This window comes from Heliangelus exortis, chromosome 9 (genome assembly GCF_036169615.1).
Source record: "Heliangelus exortis chromosome 9, bHelExo1.hap1, whole genome shotgun sequence".
Lineage (NCBI taxonomy): Eukaryota > Metazoa > Chordata > Aves > Apodiformes > Trochilidae > Heliangelus > Heliangelus exortis.
This window is the reverse complement of record NC_092430.1, coordinates 5,719,595-5,743,211: the sequence shown is the minus strand read 5'-3', so window position 1 is coordinate 5,743,211 and position 23,617 is coordinate 5,719,595. Positions and strand designations below refer to the sequence as shown.

Genomic DNA, 23,617 nt, shown 5'->3' with positions numbered 1-23,617 from the left:
TAAATAAAATGGGGCAAGAGTGTGAAGACCAAGACAGACTGCCAACAACCACCAAGCATAGCAATATGCCACCTTGAGGTCTCCTGCTTCCAAGATGATAACTTTATAACTCTGGCTTTCTTTTCCAGTTCAAAAAAAAAATCTCTGTCAATACAATCTAATATAGCAGTGTTTTATAACAGGACCCTAAACGTATGCCTGACATATTCTGCCCTGTAGTATGGAGATGCTTGTGGATGGCTCAGGATGGAAAGCAAGCCTGCTGCAGTTCTGCTACAAGACTGCAGGGGTCACGGTGACCTTCGGGTCCTGCCCACGTTGCTTTCTGAGGATACTGGCACATGGTATCCTCCAGGGCTTGCCCACATTTCCTTGGTACAAGCCAGAGGCCCCTGGTCAGCACTGTACCAGGGAACGTGCTGGAAGCAATGAACTACAAACTCTTGCTCAATACAAATGCTGTCACATCTACTGAAAAAGTAACAAATAAAAACATTACTTACAATTTCATCAAGCTCCAGACCAAACTCAAAGCAAAGCTCATCGAATTCTTCATCAGCTGTGAAGAAAGAAGGTGACTTTGGGTTAATAACCAGATGTGAGACTTATGAAGTATTGTTTTGTGTTTGCTTTCAGTGTTTATAAACAAGTTAACAAATGCTGCTTTGAAAAAAGGGGCAAAAGTAATTCAAATAATTTTGCTTATATTTGAATCTGACTAGCACTTTCTTTGGTACGTGTTGCATTTATTGACATATTATTCTTACAGTCATGGCAAGAGCTTCTGAACCTCAGAGTCTTGCTTCACTACCAGCTTGTCAGCTGAGTCAGAATAATTCTGACCTGAGCTGATAATGGAAACAGGAGCCAGGAGCTGGGCAGCTTCTGCCCACAGCTGCTTTTATGGCCAGTCAGCTTGCCAGCCAGAGGCTGCACAGAGTGAGTACCACAGCCCTGCCTCAACACGGAGACTTCCACACGTGTCCAGGGAACTGACCCACTCCAGGGTGGGATGGATAAACTGCTGCACGGCCCGAAACACTTTTTCAGCCAAACAACCGGTTCCTAAGTCACATTTCTAAAGAGCGGGGGGAGAAGGATGGAACAGAACCGTGGTATGAATTGTTGGCTTTGTTTCATCCACATCTTTCAGACTGATCCAGCCGGCTCAGGGAAGCTCCCAGGGGAACCGCGTGTGGCAGGGGCTCGGTTCCGATTGCAGGAGCGATCTGGAGGGGAGCGGGGCGCTCCGGACCGGGAGGCGGCAGCGCACCGGTCCTGCCCGCCATGCCGGGGCCTGGGCACCCGGACACAGCCCCCGGTGCTGCTGCTGTCCCGCGGGCTGAGCTCCCCTGAGGGTCAGTGCGGCTCCGGGAGCGCGGAACAAGCGGCGAGGGAACGGGCCGGGCCGGGGAGAGCAGCCGGCGGAAGGCGCCAAGGCCGATTGCAGCCCGGCGGCCGCGGTGACCGGAGGCAGTCGCCCGGCAGGGCCAGGAACGCCTCCTGAAGAACAACCGGAGGATCCCCGCCACCTGTCAGCCAGGCGGAAGCACCGCGGGCGGCTGCACACCGGTGCCTCAGCCGCCGCCCGGCACCGTGCGGGCGCGGATCGCCCCGGCCGGCCGGCCGAGAGTCAGGGTGAGGGTAAGGGCGTCCCCGCGCAGCCCGGTCCGTCCCGCGGCACTCACTGTACGTCCTGCCCAGCGCCTGGAACAGCACATCCCGCTGCACGCTGACAGTCGGCATGGCGGAACACGGCTCCTCCGCACCGCACCGCGCCTGCGCGCCCGCCCGCCAGGCCCCCGCCGCGCCTCCTCCAGCCGCGCTGCCTGAAGGCCACCGGCCTTTCCTCCGCCCTGCGCCCCTCGCCCCCCCGGCTCTTCGGTGTCACAGCGCGCAGACAGCCCGGCTGGGTGGCCATGGAGGGACGTCCGCCCATCTCTTGTGCCCAGAGAGGAGGCGGGCAGCGCGCCGAGCACCGGCAGCGCGGCGGGCAGCTACAGCCGTGATTGATATCAGCCCGTTGGTGGCTTCCAGCGCCCCGTCCCGTGGCGGGAGCAGTCCCGGTGCCGGTACCCGAGGAGCGTTCGGCGGGGCGGGACCGGACCGGGGTGGGGACGGACATGAGCAGCAGCGGCTCCGTTGCCCTCCGTGGGGAAATGTGTGCAACCTGCACAGGGCCTTTGCGAGCCTCGGGATGCTTTTTTATTCTTACTGAGCTGCTTCGGACGATACCTGTGGCTGGCACCCGGGCGCGGTCCCGGGGCGGGGGGAAGCCGTGCGTGTGCGGGGATGAACTGGAACGGGCGAGCTGAGCCCGGGTGCCTCGGGAATATGAGAGTCTCGGTCAGCGCCCGTAAGCGGGTGAACTGTAAGAGCATTAACGCGGGGGGTGCCGGCAGCTCTGCGGAGGTGAACGGCTGCGGCTCGGGTGCTGCCTCGGTGTGAGAGGAGGAGGAGGAGGGGGGGGGATGAGGAGGAACCGCCCCTCGCACCTGAGGGCTGTACCGGGGGGGAGCACAACCACAGGTGTCTCCGCCCCTCCCACCTCCCGTCGTTTATTTAAACCGGGGCGGGAGCCGGGCGGCTCCGAGCCGCGGATCTCAGTGAGCAGGGGGTGCAGCCGCAGTCCCGGGGGTCGTCTGCTCTCTGCCCGCTTCCCACTCGGGGTCGGGCTTCCCGGGGCGAGGCACGGGGGTGGAAGGGGTCCGGGACGGGCTGCACCGGGGCGGCCACTTCCCCGTCCCCGCCTGCTAGGGCTGTGCCCGGGCCCCGCCGCCGTGGGCAGCGCCGGAGGCAGGAGGGGGCGCGGCCCTGCCCCACAAACCGGGGCAGCGGGTGCCGGCGGCAGAGCGGCGGGGCTGGAGCCGGGGCCGGAACCGGGGCTGGAGCCCGGGTAGGAACCGGCGGGTCCTGCCTTCCCGCGCTGCTCTCCTGCCGTCAGCATGAAGGTCGAGTTTGCCCCTATCAACGTGCCCCTCCAGAGGAGGATCCAGACAGTCGCCGTGCTACAGTGGATCTTCTCCTTCCTCCTGCTGGGTAACAGCCGTCCTCTTTCCTGCCCTTGCCCCAGGGACATAAAAAGGGAAAGAATCTTTTTTGTCCTTAACCGGCGTCACCCGTGGGCACGGGTCGGTGTCAGCCTGCGGTGATTCCATGCGGGAGGAGAGGCGGCCAGTGGCTCCCAGTGGCTCCCAGCAGCCCCGGGCGGGCGAGAGCATCACGCTTCAGAACTTGGGCTGCCTCCTCCCTGAAATCTCTGGATGGCTTTTTCTCCTTTTTGGGGGCTCTTTGTTTCTACGGTTTCTTTTTCGAATGTGATCTTAAAAGAAAAAAAACCCCAAAACTAGTGGCTGCATCTTCTCATTGGGATGCCCACTGGGTTTCTGCCAACTAACAGCTTTTTATTGAACGTGAGCAGGTACATGACTAACACTGTTTTCAATACTGATTTTATCACTGTAGTTCTGTGAAATTCTCATTTGACTAGGTGATGACAATTAATAAGGAATGATAATGAAATGGCTTAAATGCAACCACTCCAATAAATTCATGAAAAATGTTCTTGCTTGCTTTAAGAAAGTGTTCCTAACAATTTTACTTGGCAAACTTCTTCTGCTTTTTGTTCCTCTATAGTGAATTTTCCTAATACCTTAATAGACTCCTATCACTAAACATCTATGCAGAGCAGCAAATCTCATGGTTAGTCATCTTGAACTTGATGATATGAGTCAATTGATAAGGTAAGCTAAGCCCTAAATCCCTGGCACCAGATCCATGGGTTGTGTAAATAGTCAAGTGGTTATTGATTAGTCTATATGGAATTAAACTCTTGTGAGGCATGGAGCAACTGACTGAGTTATTGGAAATGGTGGAATGTTTTGTGGTCATCTATGCTTTAGGACTTAATGGGGGGTGGAAGGAATACCCATGCAATTTTCTTTGTATATCTTGCAAACATGGTGTCATTCAGATGGTGGTCAGATGTCTTCCAGACAATTGGTTTTAGCTTGCTAGCACACACATAAAAGATTTGAGGATGGAGGGGAAGCATGGATGGTATGAAGCACCTCCACAGGTTTATTGTTAGCACTTGGCTGTTTTGTGTTACCTCTAAGCTGTATGTGGTTGGACTATAAACAAATCACGTTTGTGGCTACATTGTAAGTAGCCCCTGCTTTTAATTTGCTGTTGCTGAATTAGATCGTGGCATGTCTCATTATTCTCAAATCCCCTCTTGTTTCAGTTCTGTGGGAGAAGTAGGCAGGAGCTGCCTTCTGCAGCTGATGCTGCCTGGAAATAAATTGTTAAGCAAAATCAATCAGGAGGTGTTCTCACAGGTGATTGTGTTGCATACAGTGAGCACACATGATCATGAAAAAAATCTATTTGAAGACTGTTCAAATTTTGGCAGATAAATTAATTTTAATACTAACAATAATCTGCTTGTACTTTCACGGGGATGTTTTTCCTTGGACTTATCCAAGGTGACCTTGTAATTTTGTGCATGTACCCTTTTAGTCATAGGATAGTTGGAATGATCTGGCCAAAAAGTTTCACTTGGCTCCAGGAAAAAATCAGGTGGCTGAATCCTGAATTATTTAAAGTGAAAAGTGTTTTCTTTTCTGACATTCAGGATTGCCATCATGTTTTGCTTTTCCAGTCATTTTTTCCTTTCCTTTTTTTTATTTTTCTGAGCAGTCAAAGTATGGAAACACTGTTTTTAAGCTCTAGAATGATGCTTTCAAGTCATGCAGGGGATGCCCTGGTACAACAGAAATACTGTGTGGATTCACCACAATATAGGTTGGAGGTATGGGTGGTTTTTGGGTTTGGTATAGGGCTGGAGCTAGTTAATACCAAGAAGATCTGTAGACTCAGTCTCTCTTATGTAAAAATACCTGCATCCACGTGATAACTAAAGATCATGTTGCAGATAGAGGGATTCTGTTTAGGTTCTGTTTAGAGCCCGTGAATAAACATGGTACTGGCTTAGTTCCTGAAGCTGGTGAGGTGCTATAGCTTAATAAAAAGGATCAATAGGACTAACAAATAACACAAGGTAACTCTAAAGATGGGTGCCCCAAAAAGCAAAAGGTGACTGAGGTAATGATTAAATCTTTCAAAGCTGGGCAGTGACATGTGAAAACATGATTTGGTGCACAGGGTGAGTTGTAAGGGGACTGTAAGTCTATTAGACCCCAATTAAGAATCCATAATGTGACTTATATAGAAGACTCTGAAAATCAAATACTGGCTTTTTCTTTGTGTCTAAGCCACTAAAACAGCTGAATTAATGTAAAAAGCACATTGTGCTGGTCATTGCCCCTTGCTCTGCAGGCTTACTTTGCTGTAATGCTGCTTGGCTTTCCAAGACAGTGGAATTAGGATCATAAATACCCTCTTCTCATTTGTGTGACTAAAGGCTACTCACAAGTTGGCCTGAAATACATGTATATGCAATAGCTGTGTTGAAGCCTGAATCCCATCACCACTTGCAGAAAGAGTATCTCAGTCAACAAATACTGAACAAATTGCTGCAATAGCTCCATGCAAACAGGAAAGTTTACCCAGTTTGCTGGTTTGGGCTGGGTCTGCACTACAGATACATTGCTTCCCTTATAGAGCATAGGCAGAGCAAACATGCCTCAAAAAAGCTGTTAAGATGGGCAACAAATTGCATTACCTACAAAAACCTATTTAAAATTCTGAGTTTAAGTTCCTGTGCTTCCTTGCTCAATACTGCAAGCTGCCAAAGCTGACCCTCAAGCAGAAAAGACAAGTTTGTGTAGCAGTGGTCCTTCTGTTATCCACAGGTGTGACTGCAGAAGCAAAAATAGGTTCTGAAATACTGTTATGTCTATCTAAGGGTGAATTAGATGAGAGAAATGCCCACCCAACAGTTTCCCACCAAGTGGCAGCTGGAGGTGCCATACACTTTATCTAATGTGTTATAAGTGTAGCAATCTGAAACAGGTAAAGTTCAATTAAAAAGTGTGTTTTAAATGGGCTTCCCTGCTTTAAAAGAAGAGTGTTATTTATCAGCCTGGAGTATAAAAAAACCTGAAGCTATGAAAACTGAAAAAACAAGAAACACTAAAATGATGCTGCGATATCAAACAGAAATCCAAAACGGCTTCAGGCTGAAACATATTTTCAAGTCGTTAGTGTTTTACTGCTGAAACAGTGAATATATGAAGTTCTGTGATTTCAGAGTACCTACTTAGGGAAAAGCTGAAACAGACAATGTTGATAAACGTAGTTTTCTTCCTGCAATTACTGTCATTAGAAGTTCATTGGTTTGAGCAGGGGCTCACAGTCCCTGGGCAGCTCTGGTCATGTTCCAGGCTCATTCAGCACCCACTTCTGGCCCCCCTGGGAAGTTGTGTGCTTGGATTTACTTGTGCTCTGCCTGTGCCACTGTCCAGCCCAACCCCAGGCAGAAAGTCACCCGGAGAGCTGAAATCTCCAAGTGCTGCTGGATTGAGGGTGAGAGCAGAGAGGTTACAGCACTCCTGTTTTTGTACTGTAATACAAATGTACTACAGTACTACCATGCACACAGTACATAGACACAAAATAATCGTTGCTGTCATGAAAGCAATGGGTGTCTTATGTGTTCAGTGTAAGATCTTTGTTCTTAATCTTGGACTTATTTTTCTTAAGAAGTTTGACTGGATTAATTTTGCTGCAGTTATCAGTTAGTCTGATCACCTCCTGTTTAGGAACCAGTGCAGTTTTTCTACTTCTTTCACAGTACTTCTCTTTGCCCTTGGTCTGTGGGTGTGCTGCTGCTGAGATGTTTGCCTCAGTGCTGCCCATCAGGGATTGAGAATCAGTTTGTGTCAGGAGGTGAGCAGAACCCAAGCACAAGGTAGACCAAAGGGTTCATAAAGACAAAACAGTTTAAACAAAGAAAAACCAGTGAGATCTGCTTTAAGAGCTGCTTTGCAGGTGCTTTAGCCTTTTCTTTCTCTTGAATGTGCATGAATCAAATGATGGCATTTTGGAGAAAATAAAACTAAAAGGTTAGTCAGTGAGCTTCTCCTCTGCTCGCTTCCGTGCTTTTGATGTGAAAAGGAACAGTGGAATTTGAGGTTGTACAAAATCAAATGCAGAACCAGGTAACTGAGAGGAGTGGTGGTGTCTTGGTCCAGACAATGAGAGATTGGAATGAGAGGCAGCTTAATTCTATGACAAAGATGCCAGAACTTGGTTTTGTGTCCAGGAGGTGGTAGGGGAAAAGGGTACAGCTTCTGTAGCTCTCTTTCTAGGTCCAGCAGTGTCATGCTGGTCTTCTCATGGCTGGGGACCTAGGAAGTGACTGTGGTGCATGAAGCCCTGTATTTATTTGCAAAATACTTAATAATACAAAATCAGTACATAAGAAGAGGTCTACTTTAGTATGCATGAAGCCACAAAATAATATTCTAAATACCTTGGTATGTATTAGAGTGCATCCTCTTCTCTGGTGATTAAACTCCTGTGCGTGTAGCATGTAGGATGAAGCACTCTGTTAATTGAATTTGGCTGGAGGCACGTTTCATATGTGGATCTGGCTTCCCCAAAAGAACAGAAATGATGAAACATTTGCCACCCAGTAAGGTATTTCTGCTGGAATAATAAGTAACTGGAGTGTTGAGAAAGCAGGTATCAGCGTAATGGACTAAAGTAAAAAATTACCTTTTTCCCAAGCATGTAATGATGCTTTGCTATCTGGTGCTGATTTAATCCAGTTGTAGCTGGCTAACCAAAATGGTCCAATTCTTCCTCAAAGTCTTCTTGATGCCTAAGAAAACTCAGCAAAGCTCTGTGAGCCTTTCCTAGCAAGCTGCCTGCTACTTGTTTGTGTTCACTTGTGCCTGGAGCTTGCTGCTGACCCATGGGCAGGGACTGATGTGTGATCACAGGGTACTTACTTGCTTGACTGACTAGTTGTAGGAATGTTACCTACATCTCCGGGAGGGAACACTTTGTCTCTGTACTCTTGTTTGGATGGCTCAAGAATAAGAGGAGACAAATGGCTGTGCTGAGTCAGGCCTGAGGCCTTCGCTTGGCACCCTGCATGTGACAGTGGGTGCCTGAGGAGAAATAAAAGAAACAGGAAATTATGTGGATTAAATTTGGCCTGCAGTTTCAGGATTTGGTAATTGGTAACTAGGGGATTTACTGTATCCACACCACCCTATCTACAAAGCAGTAGTGCCTAACAGTCAGTGTCTCTGGTTTATCAATATTTGCCAGTGGAAGGTCTGCTTATTTGGGAACTGGAATCAAATTCCAGAGTAAACAAGCTCTTAAACCACCCCCAAAATGTGGTCATCTGAGGGTTTGTATTGTTATCATAGTAGTGGTGAATACAGCTCCCTTGGTAGGAATGCTCCAGTATCCTTGTGACTGTGGCTCCAGTTGTGACCAATAACCTGAGAAAGGACCCCCACTATAGGAGGCTGATATTTATTCAGCAAATGCTGATTTTCTTACCTGCTCAGTCCTGGAGGTTGCTACCTAATTCCTGTGAACTTTTAACAGTTTTGTGGTGCAGTTAGTTTAAATAAATTCCCAGTTTGTTATTTGCTGGGGAGTCCGTATGTGCATGGTGTACAAACAGGCAGCAAGTTCCTGTGCTTCAGGTGGAAATTTGTATGTTGACAGAATTTCACAGACTAGTAGGCTCTAAATGGGGTAGCACTAATATTATGACTCTATATTTTAAAAAAGAGACTTAGTGTAACAGCTCTGGAGCTACAGAGGTATGCCCTTGTCTTGGCAGGGTGCCTCCTCTTAGGTGTTGCCTGCTGTCTCAGGTCTTTCTTTAGTGGGATTGTTGGAGTTCCTTGCTGCGTGGGTTATTTAATTGAAATTTCTATCCCTTTCTTGATGAGTTACAAATAATTTTGAAAGCATTTCCAGAAACTAAGGCTGCTTTTTAATTTTTTTTCCTTTTCCTCTAATGAACGAATCTACTAAGCAGGGAATTTGGGTTTTTTTTAGTGCCCAAAGGGATGTGGTTGTTGAAGAACAGGCTATTTTTTATTCTTTTTCCCCTGTGGCTGTAGATGTCAGAAATGAGCTCTTCACCTTGCTTTGTGTGTTTGGTATAGACACATGTTCCTAAAGTCCAGAGAACTACATCTCTAACTGTGTATTCACCTTTGTGCCAGTGGGATAAAGATGTCCCTGGTTATTGCATCCCCCCAAGGATGAGCTTCACGTGATTTGTGACCACTCTGAGAGCAATGGGAGGCTTTTCCTCTAGTGGAAAATCTCAAACATTTTTGACTCCTTAGTAACTGCAAGTGTACTCAGAGCTTCCAGTTGCCAGGATCACCTGTTTTTCCCACCCACTGTGCTGGTTTCCTACTTCCCATCCCTGTGGTATTGAACTGGTTTATGACTTTGGTACCCTCAGCAGCAAACTCGGAGCCTGTTTAATGAGTGAAACATCTGATATTCAGACATCATTGGGCAGGGTGGCTGCCAGTGCTGCTAACACCAATTGTGGTATTTTTAATCTATTTCTTGCATCAGATGAGTATCCATATGTTGGAACTGGAGGGAAAGGAACAGGTTAATGTTGGCTGGCAAACCAAATGTTCAGAGTCCCATGGCAATGATTTGTCTTATTTCCTTTTTCCTCCGCTCTTCTAATACATCATAAAGATACTTTCAAAGCTTGAATACAAGTTCAAGCAAAAAATTATGCTTAGAGTGTACACTGGAATGACATCCAAGGAGACAATGATACAGTAAAGTGATGAATTTCCAAGTTATCCACCTTTTGCCTGGATTTTGTTTATGAACTTAGGTGAAGTGGTTGCCATTTATTTACTCACTGTCTTCTCTGAAGGAGAAAACACAGGGTTTGTGTTTATAGACTCAGTGGTTTTGAGTCATCAGTGTTTAACTCATCTTGCAGGCTGTTAATGCACTGGAATAATAAGGAGGTATGGTAAAAGGAATTTACTTTGTCTCATTGTGGCTCAGTAATAAATAGGCTTTGCCCTACAAAACTCTGAGCTCTCCTTTAGGAAGTGCTGGCAGGATACTCATCTCCCCTTACCTTACATGTATGCAGGAACATGTTCTAGCTAAAGCAATTTTGTGTATGTTTGTCTATATAATATTAAATATTAAGTGTTTCATGGCACTTCTCACTGCTGATTTAATTAGCTCTCAGAGCAGGGATACTTTGGTCCAGAGCAACTTTCAGCTCCTTGGCTGAGAAACTGGTAGTAAAAGGTCATGTGGTTCTGCACTGAGCCATATATCCTTCTGAAAGGAAATACACATCCATGCCAATTTTTTTCATTACAACTTGAAATAAATTATCTATGGCAATTAAAAAAAGTCTCATACTTATTCAAACAGACTGTGAACCTTGGCATTGTGTGTAGATCAGAATTCCTATAAATTTCTATAGTTTCAGGACCTCCTCTACAAAGAACACTTAATTACTCTTCCTCAAAATATTTGTGTGCTCTTTGAAAGTGTTGCTGGTGTGGGATTCCCAGTGAGTTCTCCCTCTGGAGCAGTGGAATTGAGCATCATTTTTCACCTGTTTTACTTGTCCTGCATTAGTGATGTTCCCTAGAGCTTGTAGAAGCTTTTGGGAGTTCTCCACATTGACTGTGGAGGTCTTTGGTCCCAGATAACTGTGTGGAGCCTTTTCTGAGGCTCCACAGCTCCTGCAAGACCAGGGCTGTAGATGAGCTGTTGTATTCATGGTACTGAAGGATGGAATATCCTTTGAAACAGTAGATTTGACCCTGCTTCTGGTTTTATTCATGGGTATTCCCTTCTCTCCTCCCTTCCTTGGAGAAAATGCAATTCTCTGTTTTTCTGCTTGTTCCCTGCCAGAAATGAGAATATTCATCCATTTTTTTCCCTACCCAGTCTAAGTAGCAGCTTTGCTTGTTCTGTATGCTTCTGGGTTCTGCGGTGGTTCTCAGCTACCACGTGACAATAAATCCATTTCTACTTTGAAGGCACAGTCAAGCCAGGCACAAGGGTAAGCTGACAGAAGTTAAGAAAAATAAGTATTCGGAATGGAGGGAACACAAGAATGCCCATAGGCCACGTTCAGCTCTGAATTTCAGCAGCCTGAAACCTGCTTGGTGCAGGGAATCTGCTGTGAGTTTTCAACGCCTGAGTAATCTCCCTCTTGAATGAATCTGATCTTAATTGTGATGAGTGGTTTTTACTGTTGATCCATCTGCTTATTTCAAGGTTTTCAGGTCTGGTAATATTTACAGAGTGTTAGCCAAATTATTGCCTGATGTACTTCTGTTTTTCTTTTTTTTTTTTTTTTTTCCTACTCTTCTCTATTTACTTCTGTTCTGAGCTCAATCTGTTTAACCGGTGCAGTCCCTTTTAACATAAAACAGGTTATTGCCCCCTGACCAGCAGTCAGTTGTGGGACATGCACAGTACTGCTGCTTTGTAAAATATCATATAAAATGATTTGCAAGAATGCAAAATTCAGCAAGTCCTTCAAAGGTAATATTTCCATAGGGAGTTTCCCTGAGTGGTTATTTCAGGGCTGAGCCCTAAAGTAACACATCCTGTTTAATCAAACAACTTTTTCTGGCTTTTTGAATTGTGTATGATGCAGTTCCTATGTAACATTATTGTGGTAGGATGTTGGAATTCTTATTATTAACCTGTGTCTGAAAGCATGAGCTCTTAAAACTGCTGTTATATTCCCGTAGCTATGGTGCACTCCTGCTTATAGTGACATGTTCAGAGGCTGAAATGGAACCTCTTAGTATTTTGGTCCTGACTAGTGCATCGCCTTGGCCAGCCAAAGAGCACTCTTAATAAGAAGTTAGAACTACCGTCTTTATTTTATAGGTAAAAAAATTAAGAAACAGAAGGGGAAAAAGATTGCCTGACATTGCTCCATTTAGAAATGAGATTTTGCTGTGGCTTCCTTTCCCATCTTTACTTTCCTAGTTCTTCTCCTGTCTTCTTGCTCACTGGAGCATCACATCTGTGTCAGCTCTTGATGTCTCCTTTTACTCTGCCTTAGGTAAATCAGATGTTGTCTCCTAAACATTATTGCTCACCCTCCTCCTGGGGAGAAGACAAGTGTGTTGACTCTCCCCTTATATCTTTCTTTTGTTAAGTAAACCAGCATTAGCTTAGGTTTATTTGTCAGGTTGTGAAGTCAAGTAAGAAATACAGACTGAGGTGACACAAGGACCTATCAGGCACTTCACCTTTGGTGTAACAACATTGACACAATGGGGAATAAGCTTCAATTTATATGCATTCTAAGTAGCATCCATAATAAAACATCAGGCTTGAGAATTCAGGATCTTCAAAGGTGACAGGTGGGGTTAATGCTTGCTGTGCTTTCCTTTTTTGTCTCTTGTAGCAGAGTTCTGCTGTGGATTCTTCGTGATCCTGATCCTGGGCAACTTCTGGTTCCTTGCTGTGCTGTACCTGCTGTGGCTCTACCTGGACTGGGAAACACCCTGCAGAGGGGGCAGACGGTCCCAGTGGGTCAGAAGCTGGACTGTCTGGAAGTACTTTAGGGAATACTTTCCTATTCATGTGAGTCAAATGTTTCTAACACAACTGAGCTTGAATAGCCACGAGCTTGGACAAAGATCCAGGACTCATCTTTGGTAAAATTCTAATACTTCTTCCATGGTGAACTTAACTTCCTTTAAAAACATGGGAAGTCAGATCTAGAGACAAACAGGGGCAGAGGCTGATTTCCTATGTGAGCTGAGGTAATTCTAGTTAAACTTGGCTCAGCAGTAAAATTGGACAGTGGTTTAAAGTATTTTGAAGTAAATTAATTGTCATCAGTTCTGTGTCTTTTCAATGGGCAATCTCCAAGCTTGTTTTTGAGAATCATTTTGACATAAGAATTATAATGTCACAGACTCTCTCTATCTTTCAGCTTGTAAAAACTTCAGAACTGAGTCCAAATCACAACTACTTGCTTGGTTTTCACCCTCATGGTGTCCTGGTAGCTGGAGCTTTTGGAAACTTTTGCACTGGTCCAAGTTTCCAAAATTTATTTCCTGGCCTTACTCCATATCTTCACATCATGCCCATCTGGTTTGGCTGTCCCTTCTTCAGAGAATACATCATGAGTGCAGGTAGGTAAACACAGAACCTCTCAGATGTTGCTCTCTATTACAGCTTCTGCCTCAAATGTAGGGGGTATTCCTCTACCTATGAATAAGTAATTTCAGTTTAGGAGGATCAGTGTTGGTGTTAAGTGAAACCTCTGTTTTATAATGAACTCTTGTTGCAAAACAATTCGAAAGGTTTTAATATTTTTGTTATACTATATGCCTAAGCTTTTTTTTCTTTCTGAGAAAAAAAAAAGGAATGCTGTTTTTCCTTGAGCTATGGGGACAGCAGTACTGAGTACTTGTTATTTACAAGAAGGACATAGGAAGGTTTATAAGACTTTTTTAGTCATTGCACACATTCTTGTAAAACAAATTAAGGATAATCTCTTACCTGAAAGGCTTAAAGTCTTATTCATTACAAATATCTTTCTAGTTGGAAGTTAGTTACCTACTGAGGTCCCGTGTTGCAAATTTGTGTAATTTTAATGGTGAGATAAACTCACCAAGACAGAAACTTTTTAACTCAGCAGCACATGTCAGAAGGAGGTGATATTCATGACTGGTACTGCAGTAATAAAAGATAACAAGTGATAGACTTTTGGAGAAAAGAAGAATCTCTCTGATGAAATCAGGACTAGTGTCCTCCCACAAGAACATAGCATTAATTAATTAATAATAATAATCCATTAATTAAATTAATAATTATAATTAAATTAATAATTCATAATGAAAGAATTCATAATTAAATTCATTAAGCTGGAGAATTTAAGTACAGCCTAGTGCATGAGAGCAGGCTTGGCATACAGAGATTTAACTCTTACTTCTGACTGCAGTGTGGATGATATGATTTCAGATAAGCTACTCTGATCCATTCTACTCCATTCATTGACACATGTCTAGGGTGTTGCTCAGATTAGTATCAGAATTGCATACCCATTTGCAGTTCAATATGCCAGAGAATGCTCTTCCTCATAAATGTTATTTCTGGGGGGATTTTTTTCAGCCAGGCAAAGTTAAGGGATTGCCAGTGGTGGCAGATGATAGCTTAAACATTGCCTAGCCTGGAAGTAAGCTTTACATGAACAAATATTTACCTGCTGGATGAGAAATAACTTGAGGCAAAAGCATGCTGAAGAACAGGCAGCCTTGTAGCTCATTTTTCACACAGGTTTGTAGCTGATAAATCAGAGGGGACCTTCAGTATAACATGGTGTATCAGTCACTTCATAAAACACTTGTAAATCTTTCTCTACCCAGAGAGCAAATGCATGCTGGTGGGTGAATGAGCATCACACAAATTATCTGTGAGTTCCAGGTCAGCTATATTTTTCAGAGTAACAGTGACTGTGGAGGCATATTTTGACAAATGGAAGTAGTGTTATCACTGAGGCCTGAACTTGTTCCAGGAGCAAGCTATTTCTCTTGGTGGCCAACTCTCAAAACTACAACACAATCATCTTGTTATAATCCATGTTGTAATGTTCCTAATAGGGGAAAAAAAGAAAGTGTGTAAAGGGGGATGAAGTATTTTCACCTAAAAGAGCATGCTTTGGCACTAGACCTCTAAAGGCAAACAAAAAAAACCCAAACAAAATAATCCAAGACAACCCAACCAATTCCAGACCAAAACCAAACTGCAATCCCCCCAAAAAAAACAACACCACAAACTAGAGTTGATCTCTAGATTGTAATTTAGACTGGATTAATTCAAGGTAATTAAATGTGGCTTTTGAGTAACTGGTACCATTATGAGCTTTTAAAGTGAAACTTAGGGCTCAAAGGAGTTCTGGAGGTGTTTTAGAAAGGGGATTTTCCAAAACTGCCAAGTTCAGGGGAAGGTCTAAGTCAATATTAAGGCTTGTACAGCAGCGTGCCTTTGATGTGAACTACTGGGAGTACCAGGAAAACTCCATATATTCTGCTAATTTAGCCTAAATAGATTGATGAATGCCAAGTCCTGGTTCTCAGGGAATGAGCTGATGCAGTAATTGGGAGTAACTGGTACCAGTGGGCTTTTTCTGCTGCTTCTGCCACTGTTTTGCCATTGCCATGGCTGGAGCTGCTGCTTTATAACTATGAAGACAGAGACACTGTAGATTGGTGTTTGGGTTCACAAGTCCTTTATTCATTCCATTAACCCCCCTGTGCCTGGGTTTATATGCACCTCCTGTATGGCTTTAGCTGTTGCCTCCCAACAGCATCTGCTGCTGTTCAGTTCTCCTGTTCTCAGGCACAGAACCTCTCTGAAGATCTCCAGGCTCCTGTGTTAGGCAAACAGCATTTAGTTCACCAGAGGGAAATCACAGAACTTACCTTAGATCCAATCTGTTGCAGAACAAGGGGCCTGAACCCAAATCTTTCAACCCTATCCTCTGCTGTAATTGTTTTGAAGCACCGTTAAGATGTAAAAAATATTGCTTAAACTTTGCTGTGTTTGTAAATGAAGATCCAGCAGTCACTCTTACAATGTTTGCTCCTGAAGGAATGGTTTCTGCATCCAAGGAGAGTGTCTCATACGTGCTGAATAATGAAGAGGGTGGCCACGCATCCATCATTGTGATCGGAGGAGCAGAGGAGTCTCTGAATGCACATCCTGGAAGTTTAACTTTGAACATCCTCAAGAAGAAAGGCTTTATTAAAATGGCCTTGAAACACGGGTAGGTTTCCCATCTGGGCTGCTGTAGTGTAAGCATGCTTTGAATACAGGTTGACTCTTAAATATAGTTTACATTAGAATCATAGAATTGTTCAGGCTGGAAAAGACCCTCAAGATCGAAGGTCTGATTGTCTGGTTGACCTTTAACTGATCTGTAATGGCTCTTGACATTATCCATTCCATGACCTTCCCTGGCACTGAGGTGATACTGACAGGTCTGTAGTTACTGGGATCCTCTTTCTCCTGGGCTCCTCTAACTCAAGCCATGGTCAAAAAAGCCAAACCCCTGCCCGTAGCACCAGGCTCAGAGCCATGTATTCACCTGCTGGCTCATCCTCATCAGTCCCTCCTCATTCCCCACAACTGGAGGGATAAAGGAGAACACTACTTGTGCTCCTGATCCCTTAGCCAGCTCACCCAAGGCCCTGAAGTCTCTCTTCATTGCCCCTAGACTTCTGGTGCTTACCACATCGCTGCCTACTTGAAGGATAAGTGATGGGTAATAATCAGTGGGTTTAAGTAGGGTGGGGAGTCTACTCCATATGGCCTTAATCCTGGCCCCAGGGAGGCAGCAGATTTCTCTAAGAAGTGGATCTTTTGTGCAGATAGGGCCCTCCATCCCCTTTAGGAGCAATCCACCTATGACAAGGACACGTCTTGTTTTCTTATCTGCAGAGGTTTTGATGGGAGGCAGAGTCTGGCTTGGACTCAGAGGCACCTCCAAGTTTGGTGAACACTCCTCATCACCATTTGGCTCCCTTTGCAGAGCACTGGGGCTGTTATTCAAAGTCACTTGGGGAGGTGGAAGAGATACCCCAGGGACACACTTACAATGCCATTTATGCTGTGCAGGGACTTGTTGCCACTGCTCACTATTACATATATGAGCACATAGCTCACATTATAGATAGTAAACTGGTATAATTAGAATTTTAAAGAGTTACTTGTTTAAGAATGTGCACATGTGTGGCATAGGAGCCAGTCTGTCCACCTAGATCCAATCAGGGAGTGTTGAAAACTCCCTCTGACTTTCATAATTTATAAGCAGTGGGTGTTATTAGCATATCTAGGTGTTATATTTCAGTTGTTTTTTGCCCTAGCAAAGAGTAAGAATTATGAAACAATATTAGTAAATCTTGGCTTTTATTGCTGAGTGGACCAGTCATTCTGTTTTCTGTTTTGTAAACTAAAGTTACAGAATTTTCTTATCAAACAAACAACAAACAAACAAGCAATCAAGAACCAAACCAAAACAAAAAAGAAAGCTAGGACCCATTTAATTAAAACACTGAAAATTGTGGTCTAGGAAGATTTTTTTTCTCTTTTTCTAAAGACTTTCTTTTGAAGACTGCTATTTGCAGAAGTAAGTCTCTGGGAATTTTTGATGAAAATCCTAAGAAAAAATTGTTTTTTTTGTTTGTTTGGTTTGGTTTTTTTTCCCTATCAAACAGAGGTGGCATTAATACCTTTTGAGAGATTTACACAGTATAAGGTACTGTGTAAATATGGGAACCTGTGACTTGTTCCTGCTAAGCTTTCTGGACAAATCCTTGCACTATATATTAATATGCAAAGCAATATGAAAAATAATAGTTTGAGAAATCTGTAAGTCTTTTAAATATTAATTGCAGAAAAGGTGGTCTCTGAGAAGAGCTCTCTGTCCTCACAAAGGGTGCTAGGGTCTATTTTTTTCTACCTTTTTTCTATTTTTTTTTATTCTGTGTCAAAATTCCAAAAGGGTTTCTTTTATGTATCACCAGGAGTCTCAGAAAGGACCTGCTGTCTCAAAAAGTAACATTTTAGTCTAATTTTACCCAGAAACACCTGTGTATTTAAATGAGGACTTTATTGCCCACATGAGACTTTAATCCAGTGGGGTCCTAAAACACTCTGGTCCTAAACACTTTCAGAAGTTTGGTGGTGGTTTTTTTTGAGCATGTCTACAATAAACATCTGGTCTGTCAGATCACAAAGGTTGGTGTTTATCTCTGAACTGATTTGGATTGAGAAACTAGATACACCTGTGCCTCTTATGGCATTGATTTCAAAAGTATACCCAACACACGAGGTCACCAGGACTCTTACAAAACACAGGAATGGCCCCTTTCCTGGTGAAGTCCTTTGTTTCAAACAACAGTTCTCCTCTTGAAGAATGAGGCTTAGTTTTCTAGAGGTGACAGAAACCTGACTTTGCCTGAGTGACTTCAAACCTAACCTCACACGGAGTCACCTGAACCTCCAGGCTAGAAGTCATTCTGTGTCTGAGCAGCAGCATGAGGCACAGGGGTCAGGACTTGTAGGATGCTCTGATTTCATCCATTGCAGCTCTGATCAGCAGTGCTGAGTTCTTCTCCAGACTCTGCATCCAGTAATGGTTTCTGCTTTTAACATTTTGTTTCTAGCAATTAAAAAAAATGTGAAACAAGCTCACACAGAACTGAAAGGATGGAGGAGGCTTGCAGGAGGTGGCTGAGGAGAGCCACCTGCCACGAGCACCTGCACGTGTTCCTGGTGCTTTTATTCTGCAGCATCAGATGCCAAGAAAGAAAGGGGTAATGCAGAGACCAGGGGCAGTGAGGAGACCTGGCCTCTCTGACCCTGCCTCCTGTACTGCCAGCTAAGATAAGCTGTGGTGGCTCAGCTAGGAACTTGGCAAATGTACTCCAAGTATGTCAGCAACAGTCCTCTGCACTTCTGGAAAAGACATTTTGGGCCAAGGTAGTACAGACATCTGATAAGAAGTGAAGAAACAGTAAAGCAAATGATGATGTGAAGCAAGTGGTGAATCAGCTAACTTATCTTTAGTGTCACAATCCTAAGTTACTTATTTCTCTGTTCCAACCTCCTACAGAGCATCTTGCAAAAGCCTGTAGCAGATTAAAACAAATCCCACAGTCTCAGGGTGTTCTTGCACCACAAGGTGTTTCTGTTTGTCTTAGTGTTGTAGTAAAAAGTGGAATATTTACACAGCCACAGCACATAGGAGGCTTTCCAATATTTCTTTACGGGTGACTGGGTGATACCATCTCTGTGAGAAAGAACCTTTGAACAGACACCAGTCAGAATGGTGTGGGAGTGATGTCCCCCTCTGGAAGTCCTCAGGCTTGAGAAGCTGTAGGAGCAGTTGTTTTTCTTCCATCTGGGTGGGTGTTCATTGCCCACAGCACTTTCCAGCCAGCCCTGTCCTTAGTGCATCCTCCTCGGGCATTTAGAGCTCTGCAGGAATTCATCCCAGCAATGTTATAGCAAATATGCTATTTTGCAGTAAGGTATTTTAAAAAGATAGTTTGGGCTAAGTGGAACTAAGATATAGAAGCTAAGACTTACATAAAGCAAATAAACCACCTCTGAATCCTTCAGAGGCTTCTTACAATTACCCTGCTCTTTTTTCTTTATAATGTGTAGAAAACTATTTAACGAAGCTAAGTATAAATCAAACAGCATCCTATAGTCAATGATTTAAATATTATCAGGTTGGTTTGTTGGTTGCTTTTTGGGGTTTTTTTGCCTGTGAGAAACAACTGAACTGATTCCATCAGCCCAAGTAGTTACCCCAGGAGCCAGTCAGTGCCTTTCCTCCCCCCAAAATTAATGAACTGAATGAGAATTCATTGGCTAAGCAAAGCCAAATTGAGTTAGTGTCATTTCTGTGGGTAAGACTTGACCTCTGATAATCAAGAATTAAGGCTACTGTGTCTGAAAAAGTCTGGAGGAAGCAGGGTTTTGCTGGGAAGTGAACAGCAGAGGAATTTGGCTTTACACTCATGTCTGTAAGGATGTCTGGTTTTTCTCATGGGTTTTGCCCTGCTATCAAGTGAGTGCTTTGCTCTGGTCAAAAGGCAGAGGAAAGCCAAGATTTAATTTTGATACCATCCAGTTGGGAGCATTATAAGGTTAGCAATGAGGCTTCTTTGCTTGCCAAAGGAGAAAATAGAGTGGAACAAAGGTGGACTTGCTGATGTAGTTATGGATAAGATCATAATCATAATTATGATACATACAATTATTCATTTTTATTATTATGAACAGTCAAAAAATTGTGATGGGTAGCGACCAGCTAAATACTATCTGAAAAAGCTATATGTCACACTCACTTTTTTTTTTCTTAAACCCAAAAATTGAAAAGGAGCTGTGAGTCAGAAGAACTGAATGCCTGTTGCTGATGAAGTCTAGAGCTGCCAAAGCTTTCTGTGCTGGTTATTGTGAAACCATTTCCATGCTGCTGATGTGAACTGCAGTGCAAGTGGAGCCTGAGGTGGGATTCTCAGTGTGTTCATTGTTTTACAGGGCTCATCTGGTCCCAGTGTTTTCCTTTGGTGAAAATGAAATATTCAAGCAAGTTGCAAACCCCAGAGGTTCCTGGCTCAGAAATGTACAGGAGAGGTTGCAAAAGATAATGGGCTTTGCTTTACCACTATTCCATGCCAGAGGAGTATTTCAATACAGTTTTGGCTTAATTCCTTACAGGCAACCCATTCATACTGTTGGTAAGTTCCCTGTGTCTTTTCCAATGCTTTAGCAAATGTTTAAAAGTGCATAAGTGTGCCACTAATATCTGTGTAAATTTAGAAATCCACCCTAACATAAATAATTCTAGTTGCAGTGCATCTAGAGTGAGGTTTAAGATGATGAATATTTTCTTTTTTTTTTTTTTTTTTTTAAGAGGAAATTCTTTTCTCCCTTTCCCCTTAATGTCCTAAGCCAAATATTATTTTTCATTCATAGTTATTCACAGGCTTCTGTCCTAAGCACACGTCAAGGAAGCCCAAGGGGTTGTCCAGTCTGTACCAGAGGGCTGCCAGCTGTTGCTGCAGTTTATTCTGGATGCTGCAGTTTATCTGTAAGATGCCCAGCACCTTCACTTCTTACCCTTGCATAGGAACAGGAGCTGAGTGTTACAGCTGATCCATGGCAGTGATCCACAGCAGTGTCCAGAGCAAGGCTACTGGGAGGAGCTGGTGCTTACTGGGACAGAGGAGAGATGGAGGAGGGCAGGAGTGGGTGCCTGGGGTTAGCTCTGCTGCTTAGGGAGCACTGCAGCTCCCTAGGGTTGTTTCCTTCCCTTCTGTTTTTGGTTTGGGTTTTTTTTTGCTTGGTTGGTTGGCTTTTTCCCCTTGGAAAGATCCATTGATGTTGTGTTGATAGCATGCACGTCATATGCACAGGAAGTTTGGAAGAGAGTTTTTTCCCCCAAAACCTTCATCCCCACTCTTCTGCTGTCACTGGAGTGTAGGAGTGAATGTCTTCTGCTTTTTAATGGCTTTAATAGGTGCTATTGACAACCACACCTTTAAAAAGTTGTGCTGGGCATCATGAGAAGGGAATAGCTGGCTGGCTGTTTTGCATAAAAATTTTTTAGGTTTTGAACTAAGTGAACTAATGAAGCCTGTTTCTATAGAAAAGCAAACTGTGCTTTTATGGTATTCCACAAAGGACATTTAAGAAGGCCTTCCCTTTAAATATTTTATTATATTAGGAATTAAATAAAAATGTTGAAGACAAAATTCCAGGTCTTTTTATGTTCAATTTCATGCAGCTCTTTATCTTATCAGTGTATATAGTTAAAGATTTTAGTAAAGATTTCATTTTTAAAGCCCATGTTGTGCACAGGGAGATGAAAAATATCACTTATTTTAAAGACAATAATTTTTCAAACCATTGGAAAATTTCCTGCAGATTTTCTTTGAGCTGATGAATCTGATCTGTTCTGAAGCTTAGAATGTCTTTCACTTTAATGCAAATCCTCATCACTGTAATATTTACTGCAGAGACAGAGGTGGTCCAGGGTAGAGGTGGTCCATAGCTATAAAGCACAAGGGCACCTAAAATCAGCAAGATCAGAGTTTTGCAACAGATTTTGTTGTATGGTCTCAAAAAATCTCTTACCTTTAGTGTCTCTGTTTCCCTATATTTGAAAAATCTCACCATATCCCTGCATTCTTGGGGGGGAGACACGACTTGGTATGGCTCAATAGGGCTTTGAAATTTTTTTTTTTTTTGAAGTGTGGGTGTTTTGATCTTGAGAAGCTAAGTGCTTCTGTTTTCCCTGAAAATTATTACTGCTTTTCAACAACAGGATCAACTCTAAAATATCAAATTAAGCATAAAGTTGCACAGAACTTGTGATATAGATAGATAGAGATAGTATAGTTTCCAGTTCCACAAGAAATCTCTTGTGGAATGAAGAGACTGATGCAGAAAGGATTGGGGGTTTTTTAATGTGTTTCCAGCCATGTTTCTGGAAATCCTATATTGGATGTATATTGATTTCACACACACACACACACACACGCCTCCAAAGTTATTGCTCAATTCAGGGCTGGATTCCCACCCCCAGTCATTAAAATCCTGAATTTCAGCACTGTGTAGGGCCTGAGAGCTGTTGGCAGCTGAAGGTGCAGCAGGAAAATGCAGAATCAGCCCCTTTGTGGTTCTGGCCAGACTTCCTTCCCTTCCTTTTAGTCAACACCATCCAATCTGAAGTGGCAACGTGTGTTGAAAGAGATTTTTCAGGTGTCTTTGCAAAAGCTGCTCCCGGGGAACATTTCAGCTGGAGGCTTCTCTGTGGGCAGTGGAGGGTTCAGAGACACCTTAGAAAGTCTGGGTGTTTTATGTGCTACCACTCCCTAGGCTGGGGTAGGCAACAACATTTCTGGTGCAACAATTCTGAATAAATCAGGAGATACCTCTGACTCCTTCAGTCCTGTTCATGTGTGCTCTTTTCTTACACGTGTCCCTCACACTGGAGATCCCTTCAGTATTGGTATCACAACTGAAGACTGTGAGAAGGTACATTTGTAAAATGCTCTTTTGAAGTTGTGGAGCACTACCCCACTAGCAAGATGCTACATGACCCATGGAATTGTAGGTTGAAGTGTAAACTGCTCCTTCAAGTTAGAGCTTAACCCCTTCCTCACTTGCTCTTTTGCTGCCAAACTGAGATTATGGTGTGGGGGTGGGGGTGTGTAAATTGATTTTATATGAACTTGAGGGAAAGGAAGTGGACAACCTGATCCAGGGCTCAAATTGGTGAAGAGCAGGAACAGGCCCCAGGGCAGGAAAACTGTGATGTGATTCTGCCACCTCCCTGAGAGCTATGGTGGAGCTCTGAGAGGAGGGAGAGCAGCTCTGCTCCAAGAGGGACTTTGCTGAAGCTAACACTCTTGCTGTGTTTGATTTCCAGTGGGAAGCCCCATCCCTGTAAAACGGAACTTAAACCCCAGCACTGAAGAGATTGAACAGCTACATGCATTGTACCTACAGAAACTAAGAAAGTTATTTGAAGAACACAAAAGAAATTATGGGATCCCCGAGCATAAGTCACTCATCTTTGAGTAGCAAATTATAATTTCTAGTTCCAAATCTCATGGAAAAAAACTGAATGCTGAAAGAAGTCTTTCTTGCAATCTGTATTTTGCAATCTGTAATTATCCTTATGTAAGGAAGAATTTTAAGAAGGGATGATTAGATGATTTATTGATTTTTATCTTACTCTTGGACGGGGAAAAAAAATCCTTAGGGTGTGAACCTCGAAGCCAGTGCTGTTTTGAATTGTTCTTTTAGGTTCAACAGTACCAGAGATGCTAGTGACAGACTCAACACAGATGTTCTTATCACCATGGTACCTAACCATAGCTTCAGCAGAGGAAATTGCTCCATCATGAGATCACAAGCAGGAAAAGTAAAAACCTGAAAAGTTTGTAATTAGAAGCTGAGACTTTCTGGCATGTATCAAACATGACATCAGGTTTATCAGACTATCAGGATATCAAAATCTACTGCTGCTCATCCATAAAAATGAAGGTTTATTTTTTCAGCTACTAGAAGCTATTTCCATGTGAATTCAAGAATGAATAGAAGCTTTCTG

General features: G+C 43.6%; 2 protein-coding genes across 2 annotated transcripts in view; one reads left to right on the top strand and one right to left on the bottom strand.

The window, feature by feature from the left end:
* FARSB (phenylalanyl-tRNA synthetase subunit beta) overlaps window positions 1-1,800 on the bottom strand; it is a 36,543-nt gene extending 34,743 nt beyond the window's left edge. The window contains exons 1-2 of the mRNA XM_071751796.1: window positions 1,689-1,800; window positions 504-559 (exon numbers count right to left, since the gene is read on the bottom strand). Of these exons, the coding sequence (XP_071607897.1) occupies window positions 504-559; window positions 1,689-1,746 (114 nt within the window). The 5' untranslated portion in view covers window positions 1,747-1,800. The remainder of the gene's footprint in view (window positions 1-503; window positions 560-1,688) is intronic.
* Window positions 1,801-2,793: 993 nt separating this feature from the next.
* Window positions 2,794-23,449, top strand: MOGAT1 (monoacylglycerol O-acyltransferase 1). The gene is made up of 6 exons (XM_071751782.1): window positions 2,794-3,039; window positions 12,380-12,558; window positions 12,914-13,115; window positions 15,577-15,751; window positions 20,038-20,237; window positions 22,934-23,449. The coding sequence occupies exons 1-6, from the start codon at window positions 2,946-2,948 to the stop codon at window positions 23,086-23,088; spliced, it is 1,005 nt and encodes a 334-aa protein (XP_071607883.1). The 5' UTR covers window positions 2,794-2,945; the 3' UTR covers window positions 23,089-23,449.
* Window positions 23,450-23,617: the final 168 nt, after the last annotated feature.

Bases quoted from the DNA above. Each gene is read 5' to 3' on its own strand.
- MOGAT1 (XM_071751782.1), top strand. From the start codon at position 2,946: ATGAAGGTCGAGTTTGCCCCTATCAACGTGCCCCTCCAGAGGAGGATC. The intron at 3,040-12,379 runs GTAACAGCCGTC...TGTCTCTTGTAG, and splicing joins CTTCTCCTTCCTCCTGCTGG to CAGAGTTCTGCTGTGGATTC. The intron at 20,238-22,933 runs GTAAGTTCCCTG...TTTGATTTCCAG, and splicing joins GCAACCCATTCATACTGTTG to TGGGAAGCCCCATCCCTGTA.